The following is a 23,452-nucleotide window of genomic DNA, read 5'->3' as shown; positions in this document are numbered from 1 at the left end:
TTATCTTCCGGGTTTTTGATTTACTCAGTCAGTAGAAAGAGTCTCAGATTTATTTTTATTTAGAATAAACCAAACAGTTCCTGAGGTTTAAAGGTTGAACTTTAACTTTTTATCTTCTGCTTCTTAATAATTTCTCCTGGTGTTTTATGCATCATTGTGAAGATATTTCTGATTTGTTTAATCTTGAAAGCTGTAAAACCAACAAAGTTTCATTTGCTTTATTTTCTGCGTATTTAGACGTTCAGAAAAGCTTTTTATTGCTTACCCATAATGCAACAGATCAACTTTTAACTCTGTGTAATTTACCAAATTCTGCTCTTAACTTCAGCCGTCATTAGTTGATGAGCCGATAAATAATGAGGGGAGGAAAAGTTTTCTTTCTTCTCGGTGGAAGCGTCCGTCTTTGATGCGCTGCTGTTGACTCGACTCGGCCTAATGAACGCCTGTCAGCCGCGCCGCGCCTCACCGGCTTGCATCAGCCGCCGGTCCGATCGCAGCAAACGGCTGCAACAAATCAAAGGGATTTCCTCAGAAACACGGAGCTGCGTCTCTGCTGTGAAGAATGGAGCGCCGCTTCCTGACCGGCGCCTTCGCATGCAGGTGCTGGGAATGTGTGCAGCTGTCGGACCTGCTGACTCAGCAGGGCTGGGAGCTGCAGGTGTGCAGCTGGGATGTAGGTCAGAGTGACGAGGGGAAGAGAAAACCAACCTGGAAGCTTTCAGAAAACATGTTCAGCTTTAAATCTCCTTCAGAGGACAGAAGATATGGATCTTTATCTAAAACAGTTTCTGTTGTTTTCTTTAGTTTCATCTGTTTCAGTTCTGCTGTGAAGTGATTGTGAAGTGATTGCAGGGTTAGCTTTGAGTGGTGTGGCCCTCCGGGGCCCCGGCCGCCTGCGGCGCCGCCTGATCCGGCCGGACAGAGGCCGCCGCAGCTTTTCTAATTGGGCCGAGAACATCAGAGATTTCAGCAGATGAAAGCAGGACGGCGCTGCAGATGAATGTGTGTTTGGTTTATCAGAGTTATTGATTCAGAGAATTGATGGAGCGCTGGAAGCTGCCGCCGTGGATGAGGAACCGGCTTTAAACAGGATTTATTTGGAGTATTGTCACCAGTTCGGACAGTCGGGTCGATACCTGTAAACATGGCCGCCTCTGACCTGAGGTCCAAACTCTGTTCCTCCGTCAGCAGGCGCCTTGTTAGCTCCTCCGGTCTCAGAGCTCCGTCTGAATGCGTCCGCCGTTAACGAGTCGCAGAACTTTGATCCCTCAGGAAGGTCGGCTTCTCTCTAACCTTTGCTTGAATTTAATTTGCCAGTTGATTCGTTTTTAAGTGGAAATAAATATTTTCAGCATTTATTTTCCAGGAGTTAAAAGTCAGAGAAAAAAAACACAGAATTTAATTAAAACTGACAAGATTTACATCCTGTTTTTGCTTTTTTCTTTGTAATTTACGCACCACTAAAAAATAAATAAACACTGCAGACCAACATGATTCAGTCCTGTTGATCCGAGTTAATTAAGACAAGAAGCTGAAGTTGAGGCTGATTCTACATTAGAGTAGATTTAATTAAATTAAACATTAAGAAACTTTATTGTTTTTGTGTCTAAACAGATATAGGCGTCAACAAAGGTCTAAAATTTCATGTTTCATTCAGGGCAGTTTCTGGAAATGCTATGCTAACATTAGCATGGTAGCATGATAACAATTTCCTCCCAGTCCGGTCCTGACGCTCCGTCGTTCGTCTCTGTCCGCCGTTTAATTTAGTGATGTTTTCCTCACATTTTCAGGCAAGCTGATGGACGTCCTCATTAACCTGCCGCACCTTTCAGAAACATCCTGCAGCCTCTGCAGGTGGACATCCATCAACGAGACACAATGAGCTGGACGCCTTTTCACTTCTGCTGCTCTTTAATTAAAAGATAAACAGCGTTAAAATATGAACTTATTTATTACCCAGGAATCTGTGGGTTTAATTTGTTTCCTGGTGAAACAGTGAAAAGTCCTGATTAGATGATAAATATCAGGATCTATCGATCTGTCTGTAATTATAGCAGCTGAGGTCACCTGTCGTCCCTTGATGGCTTTAATTATTGAGCCCATGCAGGTTATTTATAACCAAAGTTTTTATAAAGTCCTTAATTCACCAACTTTTTAATAAGTCCTCTCCTGCGCGCCGGCCGGCTTTGTGAATATTAGATTAATAGTAATTTAAAGGCAGCAGGTTGGAAGCGGGCGGCTTTAATTAACAGAGTTTATGCCATGAAGGTGCTGATCAATGCAGCAGCGGGCCGGAATGAGGCTGATGCTGCGGCCGCATCGTGGCTCTGCAGGGCGCCGTCAGCCGCCATCAGCTCCTCCTCGCTGCTGATCGCATCACAGCCAACAAACTGAACACCAAACACTCCCAGGAGCCTGGATGGGTTTAACTGGGAGACGATGGTGGAGGAAACTCCCCACCAGTCAATCTAAAACTCTTCTTCTGTCAACGTGTGGGCGCCAAAACTTTCTCCAGGCGAACAGAAACAAAGCTGAAGAGGAACGATGTAGAGCCGGCTCTTCATCGGTCAGCCAATCAGAGGAGACGTCGGCGCAACAAGCCCCGCCCACTTTGGAGCGGCTTGGCGTTTGGGGAAACTGTAGTCGGCCATTTTACAGAACAGTTCTGGACTCAACAGGTTGGAGTGAATCATGACACTCCGGTGGAGCCAGCTGCACATCGTCAGCAAAAAACTACAAACCAGGAAGAAGACTACTTCCTGTTGTCTTCTTCGTGGTTTCCGGCTGCAGTAACATCCTGCTGTTGATCATGTGACTCGTGTGATGCAAAACACTTCTGTCTAGATACGGCTGGAAAACGTTGGGGGTTTTTCAAAATTGTTTCCATAAGTGAATTTATTTTGGTGATTTAAATTTCTTCGTTTCTATGGAAACGCAGCCAGTGGAGCATTGACCAGCATATCTGATATTTGGTGATTTTAGTGATTCTTTTTCTCATTTTTGATGTTTTTCTGACGCCGTGCTGCTGAAATGTTTGGAGCTAATAAAGGTGTGTTTGTCGTTGTCAGGGAGACGACTGCTCCATCAGCTGTCCCCCGGGTCTGCACGGCACCAACTGCTCCGCCGCTTGCTGCTGCCGCAACGAGGCGTCCTGCTCGCATGTGGACGGCTCCTGCATCTGCAGAGAAGGTTCTGGTTCTGAGTCCAGACGGCCGGGTTCCTCATGTTAACGTGTTTCTGTAATAATCATGCAGCATCCTGCAGCAAGTTCCAGCTCTGATGTTGTCCAGAACTTTTCATTAAGTTCTGTGTTTCTGCCTTTTAATATCTGGCTGTTTAAATATTAACGTGGCTCAGATTCTGCATGGGGAACAAAGGTAATTAAAGGGGTTCTGGTTCTGGCCTGCTTTTGGTCCAGTTACATCTCACTGAGGAAGTTTAGCAGAAAACACTAGAAGAAAACATCAGTGATCAGAAACCAGCCTGATAAATGTATGAATAATAAATAAATGTAGATTCTGAATGTAAACAAAGAGAGAAAAGCTGGTCGGATTTTAACCCGAAACCAGAACCAGCCGTTAAATCGGACCCAGAAAACCTGCTGGCTGCTGGTAACATTTCAATTAAACACACTGGAGGGTTTTCCAGCAGGAACTGCAAGCTTATGTTCAGGCTTTGACTAGGCCACAAGTCAAAGAGCTAATGTGACCCAAACCAAGTGAGAAACAACCAGGATTTGTTGCACTAAATCATCAGATTTCACTTCTTTCTAGTTTAGTTTCTGTTTAAAGTTACACACAGTCTTTAACCCTTTTTTGTTTTTCATATTTGAAATTAATTATTTTAACTTCAAAGGAAAAGCATTAATAAACAGACAAAAAGTAAAATCAAGTAAATAAATCACTTTAATATTAGATTTATATTATTATTTATTATGGTCATTTTTAACTTTTCCTCATCCAAGTCAAAAACTCACAGAAAGCTGGAACAAAATAAGAAAAACAAGAAACAAGACAAAACTCACATCACGCATGAATTCTTCCAAATGAACTCAAACTCTTAATGTTTGTCCGGTTTTAGATTTTGTTTTGCTGTTTTCTGTGGCATTAAATTGAGGATAAATCAGATTTTTGCAGCCTTGATCCTGCTGCTGACCGGTGGTCAGGCAGCCTGGCGTTCCCTGACGGGCGGCTCTGTCTCCGCTCCCCAGGCTGGCAGGGCGTGGACTGCTCCATCCCCTGCTCCAGCGGTTCCTGGGGCTCCAGCTGCAACCAGACGTGTCAATGCGCCAACGAGGCGGCCTGCCACCCCGTCAACGGCTCCTGCACCTGCTCACCGGGCTGGAGGGGCGAATACTGCGACGTGCCCTGTCCCGTAAGTCTGAACATCCTTCTCAAGTGATGAGCTGACAGCCATCTTGGTAGGCAGCTGTAACTAACAGTTGTTAGGGAGTTGCTATGACAACAAGGGACAAGCTACAGGCTGATCCTGACGGCACCGATTTTGTTGATCTTTCTCTCCCACGCCTGTCAGGAGTATTGACGTCCTTTCTTTACCTGGACGCTGCAGTTCATCCATGCTGCTGCTGTGTTTGCCTACCAAGATGGCGGCTCAGACCTGTTGGAACTCTTTATGTTTGAATTGTAAAAATATAAAAACCTGAAGCGTTTGACTCTGAATGGATGAAGCTGAGCAGGTTCTGGTTGGTTCTGGACCTTTTTCTGCTCGCAGGACGGGTCCTACGGTTTGGACTGCAGGGAGAGATGCGACTGTCTCCATGCCGACGGCTGCGACCCGCTGACGGGAACCTGCCGCTGCCTCGCAGGCTGGACCGGTGAGTTCTGGCAGGAAGTCAGACTTTTAGCAAACGATTCGATTGAAATGGAAAAATGTGTTTCTCATTTTTAAGCTAGCATTAGCGCCCAGTCACATTTAGCCGCCACATAAACAAAACTAAACAAACCAAGTTTTCTGTTTTGACTGAGAATAAACCATTAATAATAACAATCATGTTAAACATGTGATCAATATCAATAAATATTACATCTGATAGAAAACCCAATATTCAATATACAGAATATCCACTGACTCAGAACCGCACAGCATTCTGGGAGATGTAGGCAGAGGAAAAGCTTTAGCTGCTCCATCGCTCATTAGCAGCTGAGCTAGGTTGGTTGCATCAACTCTCTCACTCATTGGTTGCCTAGCAACAATGTGTTGAGTTACTGGCGCAGCAGCAGTTTCAAGTTTTCCCATCGTGTCTCATAACTGCTTAAAAACAAAAACGAAATGGAATGAAACTTTGGATAAAGCAGGAAAAACCAAATATTCCTAATATTTCAGACATTTGAAACTAAAAACGAATCAATTATCATGAAAATCGACTGAAACGGTTGTGTTGTGATATTTCTTCCAGCCCTCGTTTTGACTCAAAGGAACATAAAAAAATGATTTCACATCCATGTCAAGAATAAAGTGAAGGAGAAAATGAAAAGTCAAATCCTTATAGTAAAACATTTCTTTAAAAAAAAACTCAAAAGAGAAAATCTGTCATTTTCCTTCTTTTCTTCAAACTGTGGCTTTTATTCTGGTGCGATCAATAAAAACAAAAAGTTCAGCATTTTTTATCAAAATGAATCTTTTTTATGAACTCAGATATGTTTGCTTCTTCCTCTCAGGTGTCGGTCGCTGTGATTAGATCAGATTATGATCAGATTATGATCAGATTATGAAAGCGATGCTCTGTGTAAATAAACAATAAGCAGCTCTTCTGATGAGCGCAGTCGATGGAGGACGAGTCGGATCTGCCAAACGTTTTACTCGTCGGACGCTGCAGAATCTGGAGGAAACGGATGACTTCATCAGATAATTGTCTCACCATTTCTTTTCTCTGATAATGTTTTTCTTGCTGATGTGGAGGAAAATTCATCCCAGCAGGGAGAGGAACGTTAGAGAGAGGAGACAACAGATCGATGCGACACACGAACATTCAAAACCAATAATTCAAAACCTGATGGAGATTCAGGCTGGAATGAGTCCGACGGCCGAGTTACGGTTCAGCCTGGATCCTCCGGCTCAGCGGAGAAACTGAGAGCTGCTGCTGCAGGGGCCAATCAGGAGAGGAGACATTAAACTGTTCAGGTCAAAGTTCACACCAGTACACATCACTCAAACCTGATTCATGACAGAAAAACACAGAAGGAAGAATTATGATGGACAAACTTTATTTCCATTTCATTAGATTTTAAGTGGCAGAACATGTAGAAGAATCAATCAATCAATCAACAAACCAATCAATCAACAAATCAATCAATCAACAAATCAATCAATCAATCAATCAATCCATGTTATTTCTATAGCACATATTAGCAGCCATCCTCCAATCATAAAACACAAAAATAAAAAGTGACATCATCCCTGTAGTGAAACACGGTGGTGGCAGCATCATGCTGCGGGAAGCTGCTCAGAGTTGATGGATGAAGGTAAATCCTGCAGAATCAGATAATTTTATATTTAAAACTTGTTGAAGTTCTAATGGACAAAAACACATGAATGCATTAAAACTTTTGCACAATCAGACCCCCCCCTCTGTAAACTAAACTAAAACTAAAGAATCTTTCTGGTTCTGCTTCGGTTCTCTGTATTTCACAGGAAAAATGCTAATGCTAGCTTTCTGCAGCTCCTCCATCTTTAAACATCAAAAAATTCAGTTTTAGATACTTTAGTGAAAATTTTGGATTAAAATATTAATCAAGTTAAATGTTGGGTCTATATTTAATTAATCTCCTTTAAATCAAAACCCATCAGTAAAATCAGCAACATTTTCATTTCAAAAGCCTTTTAGATTTTAATTTGTTCTTCAGCTTATTAAACCCTCTGATTGGATTTTATAATAAATCCTTTTTTAGAAATGTGAATTGGACGCTAGCATTAGCGATAGCACCTGTTAGCATTGATATGCTATTTTAGGTTAGCATAGCTTCACTGACAGGCTAACTGCTTTTAGCAAAACAAACAATATTATTTTCAGCGTCCAATCAGAAGCAGGAATGAAGCCCCACCTTCTTCTTCTGTTATTTTATCTGCCCAGTTCAGGAGGAGCTGGAGACAAACTCAGGAAGTCTAATAAATAATAAAATGATGAGAAACTGAACATCTTTCTCTGGATCTGCCGGTTCTGATGCTTTTTTACAACCAGAACCGGGTCAGAAACTTCAGTTCTGCTGCCCTGGTGAATGTTCTGGAAACGTGGGGAATGTTTCACTGCCCTGATGTTTAAACGTAGCGGTTCTGTGGCGAACGGCGCCGCCGTTCTGCTGGTGGACCGTCTGACCGGATGTGGGCGGAGTCTCCTGGGCGCCGTCCCCCGGTGAGCGGCGGCTCTGATCCGGCCTGCACAAGCGGCTTTTGTTTCTGCCTCAGGGGCGGAGAGACGCGGCGCCGATGTGAGGCTGATGAAAGACGGAGAGTGAAGGCAAAACCGAAGTTTCTGCAAAACGTTTAGATCTGCATCATTCTCACCCAAAGTCAAACAGAAGAAGGTTGACTCACACCGGGAAATATTTCATTTATATGATTATAACTCAGTGGACTTTCTGATCCAGCAGCCCAAACCATCACACCTCCACCACCGTGCTTCACAGGCCCAACAGTCCAGATGTTTTGGTCTGAAATGATAAAGAAACTTTTTCACACTTTTAAATACGAAGCCAAGATTAGATTTGTGAATCCTCCGTTTGAACTGCGTTTCCGTCTCAAATGTCCACAAAACTTTAATTTTGCAATTGCAGTTTTCCATTAAATAAGAAACCAAATTAAAACCAATCAGATTTCTGTTCATAATTTCAGTCAGTGGAGCTCAGTTTGAGAATTCGATAGAAAACAAAATGAGTGCAGAGGTTTTTGTTCAGTTGAAGCTCCCTTTCATCAGCATCATGCTGAGGGGAAACTGGTCAGAGTGGACCAGAAGACGGATGTTCTGGTTGGTCTCATAAGATCCCAGGAGAAACGCAGAAGTTTCAGGTCGGGGTGTGAAAAGGTTTGGAAGCCACAGCAGATAAAAAGTTCCGGATGTTGAGACTGTTGGACCAGATGTGGTTAATAAAAAGCACTTTGGGAATCGTTGGTATTGATTTGGTTCTGATTCCTCTGCAGGCGTTTGGATTCCTGAAGGAATTTATCGGACCGGTTCTGAAAACTCCAGCTAAACCAGTTTGACTCTGTTTTCTAATATTCCCACTACAGATTCAGAAAGTTGTTCTTAACTGAACTAATCTGCCATAAATCCAGATGAAAAATGGCCGCCGTGGTTTCTCTGCTCCTGCAGCCATTAAAGGCTGGCCGTTAAAAACGACCGTATTCCTGTAGCCCATTAAAACCAGTTCCCACTCCCATTCCTCCCATTTTGGTCCGAATTGTCGGCTCCGTGTGATTCAGCCGCTGAGTGACGCGGGTCAGGACTACTTTCAGCAGCGGATTGATCCGCTGCTCGGTGTTGGTTTGTTTCGGCCTTTAATGGCTCCTGAATCCCACAGTGGAGATGAAACGGATCAGAACCGGGCCGAGCTGCACAGTTTGACACCGATCAGAACCAGAACCATGTTTTACTCCTGCAGGCGTCCACTGTGACAGCGTGTGCTCTGAGGGCCTCTGGGGGCCAAACTGCTCCTCCAGCTGCTCCTGTGAGAACGGAGGCTCCTGCAGCCCAGAGGACGGCGGCTGCGTTTGTGCTGCAGGATACCGCGGCACCAACTGCAGGAGAAGTAAACATGCTGCAGCTTTTATTTATTCTCTTTTAGTTTAACTTTCTTTTTCTTTTTACATTTCCTGCATTTTATTATTTATTTTCCCTTATTTTTATTTATTTTATTATTTCTCTTCATTTTATTTTTTTTAACCATTTTTATATTCATATTTTTATGTTTATCTTATTTCTTGTATTTTATTTTTATTTTCTTATTTTCAAACCTGTATTCATTTTTATTTATTCATAATTATTTATTTTTATCTAATTTTATTTTTTATCTAGTTTTTTATTTATTTGACTTTTTATTTATTTTTGTCGTTGAATTTAAACTTTCTTTAAGATGTTTGTATCTAAATCCTACATTTCAACAAAATCTCCTTCTGTTAGCTTCCTGTCTGGTCCAGATGTTCTGCTCCTTCCTGTTAGCGTCCTGTCTGGTCCAAATGTTCTGCTCCTTCCTGTTAGCGTCCTGTCTGGTCCAGATGTTCTGCTCCTTCCTGTTAGCTTCCTGTTAGCATCCTGTCTGGTCCAAATGTTCTGCTCCTTCCTGTTAGCTTCCTGTTAGCGTCCTGTCTGGTCCAGATGTTCTGCTCCTTCCTGTTAGCGTCCTGTCTGGTCCAAATGTTCTGCTCCTTCCTGTTAGCGTCCTGTCTGGTCCAGATGTTCTGCTCCTTCCTGTTAGCTTCCTGTTAGCGTCCTGTCTGGTCCAGATGTTCTGCTGCTTCCTGTTGGCTCCTGGCTGCAGAACGGTTCTGGTGGTTCTGGTTCTCTGTGGTTTCCTGGCCTCTCTGTGGATCACAGTGGGAGATTTAAGGCTCTTCGGTTCACAGTTGAAGTAATTATCTTAAATAGGAGGAAGCAGAAGCGTGAGGGAGGCAGGAGAGCAGCCTGCCACTTAGACCAACATCAATTACAGCCAATTAAAAGCTTGACGAATGAGTCTGGGTCAGAGCTGGAACCAGAACCTGAGACCCTCCAGCAGCAGGACGTCGATCGGTCAGATCAGCTGTTCTGTGCTTCCTCTGCAGCCTGCTCCCCAGGGTCCTACGGCCTGCGCTGTGGCCAGCCGTGTCCCCAGTGCGTCCACAGCGACGCGCCCTGCCACCACGTCACCGGGCGCTGCGACTGCCTCAGCGGATTCTTCGGCTCCCTCTGCAACCAAGGTCAGTCCTCGGCTTCATCCCGCCAACCGGACTCCCCGCTTCACAGAAAACCCAAACAACATCTGATGATTAATCAATTGACCACATTTTTTATACAAATAAACAAATTATTTGCTTCATTTCTAGATAACAAAAAGAACAGAGGTAGAAACATTTCTTAAAATAATAATAACTCCTGCTGTCTGGTTGAGTCTGTGGAGGAACTTTGTGTTTTAAAACACAGTGGAGGCTTAAATGTCCTTTTTGTGCTTTGACTAGGCCACTCAAAAAACCATATTTTGTATATTTGACCCATTCAGAGGTGGATTTACTGTTGCTTGTTTTGGATCATCGTCCTGAACAGAATTCATGGTTTCATCAGTGACAGTAAGATGTCCAGATCATAACACTGCCACCACCGTGCTCTGACATGCTTCCACAACCGGTGGAGATCTCTCCGGTTCAGATCTCCACGTCTTCCAGGAAACTTCCTGCGTCTGGGAATCCCTTCCTTTCAGACCTGATTCATATTCATTTAAGATCTGATTTCCTTCATTCGGGTTCTGATAATATCTGAGCAGGATGACCTCTGACCTCCTTCGACCCGATGAAACATTCAGTTCAACGAATCTACAGTCAGTTTGAACAACTGCAGTCTTCCTGTAATCGGAGAGGAAATGTGGATTTTCCTCGTCAAACTTTGACTAGAAAATCATGAAGGCCCCATAAAACGCAGCCAGTTTTTTGATTTATGTTTTTAATCCGAGTTTTTTTGTTTTGGAGACAAAAGGCCTGAAAGTTCAGGTGGAAAATGTGTTTTTATTTCTCCAGAAAGCAGAAAAAAATCTCGTCTCCGGCTTGTTTGGTAGAAACGAAGTTCCTGATGCTCCGGGATGTAATCTTCCTCTTTTATATTCAGTTACACTAATAAAATATTGAGACGCAGATACTGTGGAGTCTGACGAGCCTGATGATAAATTCATGCGCTCTGGGCCTTTTTTTGATTATTGCCAATTAACATGAGCAGCTCACAGCGGCGGCTGCAGTCTGCGGCTTATTAAAGGAACCAGGACGAAGAGCCAGCTCCTCATCATCACCACTGCAGAACAGATGTTCAGCAGCAGCAGCACATTTAGAGCCAAATGCATTTTACAGGTTTATTTTTGTTGCCCATTTCAGCAACATGGAAACATGATAAACACGTCATGCAGGTGAACAACATTTTGTCAACTTTAAATTCATCAAACTGTTGGTCAGATTCCATTTATTCAAAAGCTTTGATTTAAAACCATGTCTGGTTCTGGTCCGGTTCATGCAGACATGAAGCAAAATATATACTTTTATTTACAGACGAGAGCCACAAAAAATCTCTTCCAGGGCCACAGATGGCCCCCGAACCGCACTTTGGACACCCCGGCTTTCTGCTTTCTACTTAGAAATGTGGAGAAAATTCACATGAAATGAAATGAATCCTGTTTTTCAAGAAATGATTCTGTTTAATAATCATGATTAGAGTTTAAAGTGTGAAACTGAGATGATTAAAGCTCAATGATTTATGATGTAAAACTTTTAATTTTAAATGATTAAGTAGGAGCTAATAAAAATTCCCACCTGGATCTTAAAGTTTTCAGGATAAAATCTTAAGAAATGCAGAATAAACCATTAAAAATATAATAATAACTGGAGACCTTCTGGAAACCAAAGTCAACCAATTAAAAATGGAGCAAGACATAAAAGTTATTTTTACAGACTAATTGGTGAGTTCATTCAGTTACAGCTTGAAAACAGCTTCATATGATTCATATTAAAACTTTTTAACTTTACAAAGGTTTTAAATCCAACTTCTGCGACTGAACAAATAATAAATACAAACCCTAAAAGGCTGAATGTCGATTTTCTGTCTGGATTTACTTCACACAATCAGAATAAAAATCATCAATCCGATGAATTAATAACTAAATGTGAATGGAAATGCAGCTGCAGGCGGTTTAGAGGACCAGGTGGAACCTGCTGCAGCGTTCAGCCTGACCCCCACATTCTGCTGAAAGGGTTTCATTTTAAAGCGGCTCCTCATGTAGAGCATCGGTTGTTCTGTTTCCGCTCTGCCGTGTCTCCAGTTTGTCCCAGCGGGAAGTTCGGTAAGGCCTGCGCCGAGTCCTGCGTCTGCACCAACAACGGCACCTGCAACCCGCTGGACGGCTCCTGCCAGTGCTACCCCGGCTGGATCGGAGACGACTGCTCCAAACGTAAGACAGAGACCGCCCCGCCCCGGGTCGCATTGGTGTAGTCAAAGTCCCAGAGACAAACGCAGACTAACAGATGTTATACCCAGGTTCCTGTTCTCTGACATTGTTTTGCTGAACTTCAGTTAGAGTTTGGATGTTTTCCCTCCTGATTGTCCGGTTGGATTTTAGACCAATTTTTAGCTGCTGCACTTTTCTTTCCCAACCTGTTCTCCTCCTGGCCTGTGGGGGCGCTGCACCAACAACCACTGAAGGAAACCACACAAAAACCTCTGAAGACACTGAGAGCAACTTCCTTCTTCACCAGATGGAAACAAGATGGAGGCGTCAGATTTTAGTGTTGGAGGATTTCTCTTTAGGAGACATTTCTGCTGCTAGCGCTAGGCTAGCATGTTAGCTTTGGTTGGATTTACCCAGAATGCCCTGCACTGTGGTCCACTTCCTGCTTTTAGAGCGGTCTCCGGTCCATTTGGTGTTCAGATACGCATTCAAACCAAACCAGAGTTCTCTTCAACCGAACCCAGATTGAGGTCAGGAGGACCAGAGGTCAGAGGTCGATTAGCATTCACTCCTCCCCAACCGAACCGGACTTTCTGGACAAACAGATTGGAGTCGTGTTAAAGCAGATTAAACATGGCTGGTGTGAACGCTCCCTCACTCTCTGTGGTTTCTCTGGCAGCCTGTCCTGCAGGGTCCTGGGGTCCAGACTGCCTCCAGCTGTGCAACTGTCACAACGGAGCCGAGTGCAGCGCCGCGGACGGAGAGTGTTCCTGCAGCCCCGGGTGGACCGGACTCTACTGCACGCAGCGTACGCCCCCCACAGAGACACAGAGACACACACACACACAAACACAGAGACACACACACACACAGAGAAACACAGACACACCCACACACACAAACACAGAGACACACACACACACAGAAACACACAGACACACACACACACAGAGAAACACAGAGACACACACACACACACAGAGAAACACAGACACACACACACACACAAACACAGAGACACACACACACACAGAGAAACACAGAGACACACACACACACACACACAGAGAAACACAGACACACACACACAGACTGAGCCCAACGTCTCTGCTCCGGCTAGCTGGAACAACAGCACCATCTAGTGGCAGATTATTAAACTGCATCAATGATCACAGGAACATAGAAAAGTTACTTAGATGTAACTTTTCTACATCACAGTAAAAAAGTCACGTATAAATACAAAAAAAAAAACATTTATTTTTTATTATGTTTAAGAATAAAAAATAAATGTTTTATTCTTAAACATTTAATATGTTTAAGAATAAATTATCCAAACTTTAAAAAATCTTTGGATAGAGATTGCTGCTTCTAAAAATACTTAGAATGAAACTTTTCCCCCATGTTATGTTGTTCAAAATAATAATTTAACACAAAACTTCATAACTCTGAAGTGGAAAGACAATAAAATGTGGCTTTCAGCATTTTTAAGAAATCTGAAAAGTGTGGCATACTTTTGTTTTAAGCGCCATCTCCCCGCAGGCTGCCCGTCGGGTTTCTACGGCGTTCAGTGTTCAGAGGTTTGCCGCTGCCAGAACGGCGCCGACTGCGACCACATCGGCGGCCATTGCTCCTGCAGGACGGGCTTCATGGGGCCCAGCTGTGAGCTCAGTGAGTCTCCGCCGCCCGCCGTCTTCCTCAGCCTTTCTGGACGCTTGTGACACATGGACTCCTGTCTTCCAGAGTGTCCGTCAGGGACGTTTGGCTACGGCTGCCAGCAGCTCTGCGAGTGCTTGAACAACGCCACGTGCGACTACGTGACGGGAACCTGCTACTGCAGCATCGGCTTTAAGGGGATCCGCTGCGACCAGGGTGAGGCGGCTGCTCGGCTCGGGTTCATTTCTAAAAACAAAACTAAAGATCAGCAGCTCAGTCCAAACGAGAAACCACAGAAATATACATATTATCATCATTTTATAGTTAATATATACTGGAAACAAGATGGTGGCCACATGTTATTGTTTACATCCAGCGCTTTGTTGGAAACTTGGCAGCTAAAAACAAAAAGATTTGGAGTTTGATCTTCTTCCTCTGAAACCTCCAGAACCTCATGCTTCACCTGTGGAGCACGGCGGTGGAGGAATGATGGTCCACAGGAAAAGCTGTGACCCAAAGTAAATCAGAGCCAAAGCAGCAGCTCCAACAGGAAATGTTCCTTCAGAATAAAAGCGTGAAACTGTGACAGCTTCCTGTGTGTCCTCAGCCGCCCTGATGATGGAGGAGCTGAACCCGTACACCAAGATCAGCCCAGCGTTGGCGTCGGAGCGCCAGTCGGCCGGCGCCGTGCTGGGCATCGTCTTCCTGCTGCTGCTCATCATGGCCATGCTGGTTCTGGTGGTCTGGTTCCGGTTCCGGTACCGGCAGCGGGAGAAAGGCCAGCAGGCGCCCAGCGTCAGCTACACCCCCGCCCTGCACATCGGCTCCACCGACTACTCGCTGTCAGGTACGACGGATCAGAACCGGGCTGCAGCTCACACCCGGCCAGAACCAAACAGAACCAAACAGAACCAGATGAGGTGTCGTCCTGGTGATTTTAAGGTTGTTTTAAGGTTCATGTGTGATTATTGGTGATCAAACCTCCTGATCCGGATCATTTCCTGTTTTCATTCCTGGAATCCATCCAGAACCAGAAGGTTCTGGAGAGGTTCTAATGGGTCCATTCTACTCCAGCACCACATGCTTTAATATGGACACGGACATTTCATTCAAAATTAAATAAATACTACTGTTAATAAATAATAAATATTTAATCAGATAAATAAATGTCCACATGAAATAAAATAATACATTCAAAATATATATTTTAACAGGTAATTTACTTTTCTACAGTTTATTTGTTTATTTTGGGATTTATTGCTTAAATCAAGATTTATTTATTTTATGATTCATTTATTTATTTCTGAATCTATTTATTAAATTTTTATTTTGTGATTTTTTTTTTTGTTTGTTTTTCCGTCTTTCTGTTTGTTCTGCTGTTTTTGCTCTTATTTTGTAAAACTACTTTACAAAATAAAGTAGCTTAACTTTATTTTTAACCCAGTTTTAATTTCAGGCTCTTATATTCAAATGAGGGGGCGGGGTCTTCTGTGGGGGGCGGGGCTTGTCATTTGAAATGTCACTTCAGCTCCCCTGTTTAAAAAAGTATCTTTTTTATATACTTGCTTTCATTTCATGTAGACATTTTTTTATTTAATGGAATAATTAATTATGATGAATTATTATTAAGTATTTATTTAACTTTAAATGAAACTCCATACTTGTATTATTGTATATGATATATGAAAAATGCTTGTAGTTGATAAACTCAGTGGATGATTCTGTAAGTTTTCATGAGGTTGGATCAGGAGTGAGTCAGGCTGACGTGCAGCAGCTGCAGATGTTCTGATGTTAATGTGCGGCGGCAGCAGGGCTGCAGTGTGCAGGCCTGCTCTCCTCTGCAGACTCGTCTCCCAGCAGCAGCTCCGCCGCCGGCTGCTTCTCCAACCCCAGCTACCACACGCTGGGGCCGTGCGGCTACGCCGCACACTACGGCAAGCCGGACAAGAAGAGCGCCGCCCAGGTGGGTGGAAGACAAAACGCTCAACACACACAGATCAGAAAGTCTTTATGGAGCTAAATTAGGGCCATAAAGTTTGTTCAGAAGAAAAATAAATTGAAAATTAAAGAAGAAGTTTTGAAACTGAATAAAAAATTTAGAATTGAGCAAAAAAAACTTAAATTTCCAAAGTATTTTTTCTGTTTCGTATTTTGCTTTCAGTTTCAAATATTTCTTTTAAATTTTTTCTAGGTCAGCCTCTGTGTTTGCTAACGTGTCGTCGGTTTCCTTCCCAGATGAAGCCGAAGAAGAGATTCAGGAACAGCGCTCCGGAGTGGGGCGCCTACTGCAACCTCACTGATCTGGGTCAGTTGGTTCTGCAGCCTAGAGATCCAAACACAAACAGGTTGTGTTTGGATGCCAAACGGTCCAGCAGCGTAAACGTCTCCCCTCTCCGAAGATTATCTGACAGAGGATTTTAGCTTTTTCACTGAGTAAAAATATAAAGAAATCTGGAGAGAACAGATTCAGAATAAAGTCAGAGGTCCCATCATTTATTTTATTCCCTTTGGAAAAACAATTCCTTTAGTAACAGTTTTCCAGAGAAGCTAATTATGAATATTAGTGAAGGTTAGTTCTGCTAAACCATCACTGTAATTAAAGGAAGCTAATGCTAAAGCTGCAGCGCTAAATTCAACCATGTTGAAACTCAACATGTGTCACCATGAGAGCGTGGAGAGGCTCTCAGAATGGACGTCTGTATGACCAAATGTTGAATCCGGTCGGCCAAACCGTCTCTGGAGCGCCGCCCTCCTGGACGTCTTGGTCAACCTCCCCAGGACATTTATCTCTGGTTTTCTGCCACGTCTTTCCTCAGGAGTTTACTGCATCGACCGGCGCCTCAGTTACCACCTGGAGCCGCCCTGCAGAGGTACGGCGTGGCGGGCACCGACCTCCTGACCTCTGACCTGCGGCTCCTTGTGTTTAATAATCTCCTGCATGTCCTGGTGACCTGCTGCACCTGAATGCTGCTGATTCACACCTGGTTTCCTGAACTTTACTGTCCCCACAGGAGAAATCTTCCCCTTCTGTTTTATCTGCTCGTCTTCTTCATTCCTCCAGGAAAAAACCTTTCCTGCACCGCCATGTTTCCTCCATGTTTCCTTCATGTTTCCTCCATGTTTCCTCCATGTTTCCTTCATGTTTACGCCATGTTTCCTCCATGTTTCCTTCATGTTTCCTCCATGTTTCCTTCATGTTTCCTCCATGTTTCCTTCATGTTTACGCCATGTTTACGCCATGTTTCCTCCATGTTTCCTTCATGTTTCCTTCATGTTTCCTCCATGTTTCCTTCATGTTTCCTCCATGTTTCCTCCATGTTTCCTCCATGTTTCCTTCATGTTTCCTCCATGTTTCCTCTGTGTTTCCTCCATGTTTCCTTCATGATTCCGCCATGTTTCCTTCATGTTTCCTCCATGTTTCCTCTGTGTTTCCTCCATGTTTCCTTCATGTTTACGCCATGTTTCCTCCATGTTTCCTTCATGTTTCCTCCATGTTTCCTTCATGTTTCCTCCATGTTTCCTCCATGTTTCCTCCATGTTTCCTTCATGTTTCCTCCATGTTTCCTCTGTGTTTCCTCCGTGTTTCCTCCATGTTTCCTTCATGTTTACGCCATGTTTCCTTCATGTTTCCTCCATGTTTCCTCTGTGTTTCCTCCATGTTTCCTTCATGTTTACGCCATGTTTCCTCCATGTTTCCTTCATGTTTCCTCCATGTTTCCTCCATGTTTCCTTCATGTTTCCTCCATGTTTCCTTCATGTTTCCTCCATGTTTCCTTCATGTTTCCTCCATGTTTCCTCCATGTTTCCTTCATGTTTCCTTCATGTTTCCTTCATGTTTCCTCCATGTTTCCTCCATGTTTCCTCCATGTTTCCTTCATGTTTCCTTCATGTTTCCTCCATGTTTCCTTCATGTTTCCTCCATGTTTCCTCTGTGTTTCCTCCGTGTTTCCTCCATGTTTCCTTCATGTTTACGCCATGTTTCCTTCATGTTTCCTCCATGTTTCCTCTGTGTTTCCTCCATGTTTCCTTCATGTTTACGCCATGTTTCCTCCATGTTTCCTTCATGTTTCCTCCATGTTTCCTTCATGTTTCCTCCATGTTTCCTCCATGTTTCCTTCATGTTTCCTTCATGTTTCCTTCATGTTTCCTTCATGTTTCCTCCATGTTTCCTCCATGTTTCCTCCATGTTTCCTTCATGTTTCCTTCATGTTTCCTCCATGTTTCCTTCATGTTTCCTCCATGTTTCCTCCATGTTTCCTCCATGTTTCCTCCATGTTTCCTCCATGTTTCCTTCATGTTTCCTTCATGTTTCCTCCATGTTTCCTCCATGTTTCCTCCATGTTTCCTCCGTGTTTCCTCCATGTTTCCTCCATGTTTCCTTCATGTTTCCTCCATGTTTCCTCCATGTTTCCTCCATGTTTCCTTTATGTTTCCTTCATGTTTCCTCCATGTTTCCTCTATGTTTCCTCCTTGTTTCCTCCATGTTTCCTCCATGTTTCCTTCATGTTTCCTCCATGTTTCCTCCATGTTTCCTCCATGTTTCCTTTATGTTTCCTTCATGTTTCCTCCATGTTTCCTCTGTGTTTCCTTCATGTTTCCTCCATGTTTCCTCTGTGTTTCCTTCATGTTTCCTCTGTGTTTCTCACATTATGAGAAATAAAACCTGTATCCAGGGTTTCCTCCAGTGGTATTACAGGCGTTGCTGGCTGTCATCCTTTACAAGTTCCCCACCAGGCTAAACTTTGTGTTTTTTTGTTTTTCTTAAAAAGAAAAAAACTATGTATGTGTGTATATATGTATATAATCTATTTATATAGTTTGTTTTATTTTATAAGTCGACCTGCAAACCTCTCTTCTGCGGTAAACATTTCACTGTCTGGCAGAATTATTCCTGAAAGAAAGATGTGTTTATAGTTTTTAATGTGTTTCATGTGAACTTTTCAATCAGCCCCTTTCAGGACGAGGATCCATGTTTGTTTGTAGAATTGATCAATCGATCTTTAATCCTCTGCGTTTGCTCTGCTGGTGCAGCTGGTGAACCCCAGATGTTCACATTGAGCCCAGTGTCACATTTAGAGGAGAATATTTCTTTATGAACAAAATATTATACGTCTCCTCTGTGTTTACGTCTCAGCATGCTGACTGTCAGCTGGTGCGTTGTGGACCCGGGTTCAGCCCGTCTTGGCGCTCGCCTCATGATTACCACAGTGCTTATGAAATGCTTTGTCTACTTGGAGTCGGGTGGATCAGAACCACTCGTCCCATGAAGCTCATCAACCAAAGCAGCTTCTGTTTCGTTTATTAAAACTCAACAGACACCAAATGAAAGATCTGTTAAAACCACATAAATAAAATCTCCAGTTTGTTGCTCTTCATCCAGCAGCAGAGACTCAACCTGCAGGGCCGGTCCAATGCTGAATGAGGCCTTGATTCAGGGGCCCCTCCTGAATCAAGGCCTCATTCAGGAGGCCTTGATGTTAGCTAATGATGTTAGCACAGTGAAATGCTAACATCATTAGCATTTCACTGTGGATGCAGTGAGATCAGGGGGAGGAGCCTGGTTTAACTGACCAGGGGTCAAATGCCATCATAGTTTACTACAATAAGACAATTAATAATAATTAAGATGCATTAATGAACAGCTAAAACTCAAAGATTCAACTCAGAGGATCAGATTGTTGCTATGGTAACAAAACAGTCTAACTTTCAAGATTGTTCTTTGAACTTTTACAAAGTAAACTTGTCAGCTCCTTAAAATCTAAAATTGAACTGTTAAACAATTTATGATCTTTTAATTTGTCTCGGCTGAAACCATTAAATCCAGTTTAGCTGCACTGATATTCTCTACGTTTGTTTATGCCTTGGGCCGGCTCTACATGTGATCAGCATCACATGGAGCTTTTAGACCTGATTTGGGTTTAACAGAAGTGCAGATAATTTATTTTAATTGTATTCTTTGATTTGTTGTTTTTTAGATTCTATAATTGTGGGTTTAAGTGTCAGTAATGAAAATTACCCAGTAATATTTTATTTTACATTTTCCTGTCAACTTATCATCTGTCAACCCAGACCTGGGCGCCGCCCGGCGCCGGTTCTCCTGATGGATCAGTTTCACTTTCTGAACTTCAAACTTTTCCTCCATATTTAAATCTTTGAAGCTGAATTTGTGGCTTCCAGGAGTTTTGTTTCTATAATTTGCATTTTAAAGGTTTAAATGTTTAACCGTCAGATTAAACACATAATGGCGTTTAACCTGGAAGCTCCTCTGCAGCCGTCGAGCCCCACCCCCTTCCTGACGCCGTGTTTCTTCCTTCCTGTGTATTTTCCAGACTACATGAAGGGCTCTCTGTCCAGCACCTGCTCCCTGAACAGCGAGAATCCGTACGCCACCATCAACGACCAGCCGGCGCTCTGCAAGCACGCCGAGAGCAGCTACGTGGAGATGAAGTCGCCGGTGCGTCATGAGCATGCGACGCGCTGCTGCGCCGCCGCCATCAGCAGCGGCGGCGGCGGCGTTCCGCCCGCCAGGAACGTCTACGACATCGGTACGGAGAAGGCAGCGCCATCAGAGTTTGAGTGAAAAACTCAACAGCTTCAAAGTGAAACAATTTCATCAAATTTTTTGTTGTGGCAGAAATTATCTTCAGAAGCACCAGAAAAAAAACTTTGTGATATAAATAAAACAATAATCCGACAGGGACGGATTAAAGGAGTGATGCTGCGGGCCGGCTCTCCCTCCCGCTTCCTAAAAGGAGGGAATCACCATAGCAACCAGTGACAGTTGTAGAAATTTAGCAATAAATTGATCACATAATGAATTAAAATGAGTCCAATAAATACAATGTTTCTGTATTTCTACCAAAAATTGATATTTTTTTGTCTCAACTAAAAAAATTTTATGGGAAATTTTGTTTACAAACTTCATAATTGATTGTATTTGTTGTTTCTGTTTTGTTTATTTTGGATATTTAAAATGTCTTCCAGTGTTTAATGTTCATCAGAGCTAAAAGTTGATATTTGAGAAAGTTTTTTTATTATGACTTTAGTATTAAATTACTGAAAAATGGCCTCAAAACAACAATATTATCATTTATCTCCATGATTTGTCATCTTTATATTTGTTATGGTGTCAGGTCAAAGTTCAGCTAAACTCACTGAAGCTGAATCAGTTTCTGTTTCTCCTCCGTCCATCAGAGCCGACCGCCAGCGCCGCGCTGCTGCCCGGTTACCCTCAGAACCCGTACGACCTGCCCAGGAACAGCCACATCCCGAGCCACTACGACCTGCTGCCGGTCCGGCCCAGCCCGACCCGCAGCATCACCCCGCCGCTGCCCGGCAGCCCCACCAGCTCGCTGCTCTGAGCCCAGCGCCCTCACTGGGACGCTCCCAGTTCCACCAGTTTATTTCTTCGTCACGGTGTTTGAGCGGCGCAGCGTCTGAACTTGATGAACAGAACTTCAGAAGCGGGTCTGTTGTTCAAAGGAACTGAAGAACTGAAAGTTCCTGAACCGAAACTCGGCTCCTGACCATGAAACCTCTTTGGGAACATTTCTGCTATTTTTACACACTTTCTTATTTCCTGCTCACATTCAGAGATCCAGCAGGAATCAAAGTTTCTCTTTTCTATGTTCTAGATATATCTGTCCTAGATATGGACTTCTGGATATTGTTGTGATTTCCCTTGTTGTGTTGAGCTTCATTCTCCTGCATGCCAAAGAAAAATATTCAGAAACCCCGATAGTTTTTTCTCCTGATGTTTTGGTCAATAATCGCCCTGTGACTGAGCGTAGAAACACCTCCGGCCTGAAGGAGGCGCTGCAGAGAAAACCCCTCCAGTTTCTCTCCTTCAGAAGCTGAAAAAATCGATTCCAGAAAACGCTTTTTTCAGACTGACCAAACCGGTCCAGCTCCGGCCCGCTAGCGCCACCCTCAGGTTACAGCCAACCTGGATCTGATCTACAGTTAACGGCTTTAGATCAGAATTCTGCAGAATTTGCTGAGATCCCAACCAAAAGTTCCAGGTCAAAGGTCAAGGTTCAAACTGGAAACATGAAAAATTCCTTCAGGTCAGGAGGGAAAATCAGGTGGAACAGAAACTCTTGTAAAGTTACACAAAGATGAACAGAAATAATTTGGATGATTCAGCCTGACAGCAAAAATATTACAGGCTAAATAACCCAAATTATTGCATTAAACTTTTGACTCTGAGTGGATCCGGATCATGATCCGGATCGTAGATCGCGGTCCGATCCGGATCGTCGATCCGGTTAGATGGAGGAGTTGACGCTCCGTCTGGATTCACTTCTGAAATCCTGAATCCACCTGACGAGTTTTTCCACATGAATTTTCTCCCTCTGTCTCATCCTGGACAAACGGAAAACATTTTTCTGTTTCACTTTCATGGAGGCAGCAGCTGTTAGCTCAAGGTTTTGGGGTTTTATAGGTAAGATCTCCAGACTTCTCCCTGTGAACATTTTCTTTTTACTGCATATTTAACAGAACATTTCCTCATGCATAGAAAACATGCATACAGGTTTCCATACTTACAACTTGTGTCTTTCTCGTTGATTTATATCAAAACTTTAGCTAAAATTTTATGAATCTTCTAAAACCTCCACTACAAACCTTTGACCCTTCAGTTCAGCCTGAAATCAGGCTGGTTTGTTAAAACACTTTCTGTCTAAACAGTGAACAGATTGGATCTTTTTATTGAAATGTTTTCCAAAGCGTTGTGATTGATTTTTTATCTCTAACTAGCTCAGCAGTCAGTTGATTTAACATCTGTAAACAAAAGACCAAAAAGAAGGAACCCGAGGACTCAGCCTTGAGGCGTCCCAAAACTAATCACCAGTTTATCTGTGGAAAGGTGCAGAAGTTTACATCTTAATTTCAGCCGCGGCAATAAAAGAACACGACAATCAGATGTAAAACTGCTAATTTTGTGTTTTGATTCCTTTTAGAATAATTTTCTGTTCTTGTTCGTCTCTGACAGAGAAATGTTTGAATAGATGTACCGACTGCTTTCTTTCCCCACTTCCTTACCTGAATAAAGTCAGCCTGGCTCAGGGGGGCGTCGTCGTCATCAGTTATGTTCAACAACCAGAACTTCCATTTCTGAGCTTTTGTTACGACCTGTTAGCAGAAACACGTCGGTCAACATGTCCGACGTGTTTCTCTTGCAGTTGCATCTTTAAAAAATCGTGACATGGAACAAAGATGTCGCGTTTGTGGTGAATCATGTCCAAAAGTCTGCAGCGGCTCTGTGGGTCCTAGAGAACAGACTTCAGGTGACCGGAGCTGAATCGTTGTGGACATAAATCCGTTTCCATGGTAACGGTTTGTGTAGGAGCTGTTTCTCCATTTTCAGTTACACCTTAGAATTTAGATGATTTAGTTTATTTGTATTTTTTAGATTTGTAATTGAATTTTTGTTAAATTTTTTATTTAGAATAGATTTTTGCCTAGTGATTCATTCATTTAGTTAATTTCAGTTTGTGACGTGGCTGTTTGACAGTATGAACAGGTCTTAGGTAGATCACTGGTGGTCATGGTTTTTTCCCAGTCAGAGTGAAGTCAGTCTGTGAATCCTGTGACCCGTTTTGTCTGAACAGTGGAATAAAACAGAGAACTGCATTTTGACCCTTTTTGATCTTCTGGACGTCATAAGC

The 23,452-nt window shown here is 43.1% G+C and overlaps 1 protein-coding gene and 1 long non-coding RNA gene across 6 annotated transcripts in view; one reads left to right on the top strand and one right to left on the bottom strand.

The window, feature by feature from the left end:
- Positions 1–21,520, top strand: part of LOC122824061 (multiple epidermal growth factor-like domains protein 11) — a 78,975-nt gene extending 57,455 nt beyond the window's left edge. The window contains exons 12-26 of one of the 5 annotated variants that reach the window (XM_044104275.1): positions 3,069–3,189; positions 4,211–4,374; positions 4,732–4,834; positions 8,616–8,762; positions 9,775–9,909; positions 12,006–12,134; positions 12,811–12,939; positions 13,671–13,799; positions 13,872–14,000; positions 14,392–14,631; positions 15,629–15,747; positions 16,020–16,089; positions 16,601–16,654; positions 20,114–20,329; positions 20,979–21,520. In XM_044104275.1, the coding sequence (XP_043960210.1) occupies positions 3,069–3,189; positions 4,211–4,374; positions 4,732–4,834; positions 8,616–8,762; positions 9,775–9,909; positions 12,006–12,134; positions 12,811–12,939; positions 13,671–13,799; positions 13,872–14,000; positions 14,392–14,631; positions 15,629–15,747; positions 16,020–16,089; positions 16,601–16,654; positions 20,114–20,329; positions 20,979–21,145 (2,052 nt within the window). In that variant the 3' untranslated portion in view covers positions 21,146–21,520. Of the gene's footprint in view, positions 1–3,068; positions 3,190–4,210; positions 4,375–4,731; positions 4,835–8,615; positions 8,763–9,774; positions 9,910–12,005; positions 12,135–12,810; positions 12,940–13,670; positions 13,800–13,871; positions 14,001–14,391; positions 14,632–15,592; positions 15,748–16,019; positions 16,090–16,600; positions 16,655–20,113; positions 20,330–20,978 lie in introns of all 5 variants that reach the window. The other 4 variants (XM_044104259.1, XM_044104266.1, XM_044104283.1 and 1 more) reach the window with 4 other exon arrangements.
- On the bottom strand, positions 4,843–22,914 carry LOC122824264. The gene is made up of 4 exons (XR_006369473.1): positions 22,827–22,914; positions 7,522–7,667; positions 7,062–7,451; positions 4,843–6,489 (listed from the first exon to the last, which is right to left on the bottom strand). It is a non-coding gene; the product is annotated as an uncharacterized LOC122824264 (long non-coding RNA).
- Between the last annotated feature and the right edge of the window lie 538 nt (positions 22,915–23,452).

This window comes from Gambusia affinis, linkage group LG02, assembly GCF_019740435.1.
Source record: "Gambusia affinis linkage group LG02, SWU_Gaff_1.0, whole genome shotgun sequence".
NCBI lineage: Eukaryota > Metazoa > Chordata > Actinopteri > Cyprinodontiformes > Poeciliidae > Gambusia > Gambusia affinis.
The sequence above is the reverse complement of the archived record's forward strand: the minus strand, read 5'-3'. Positions and strand labels throughout refer to the sequence as shown.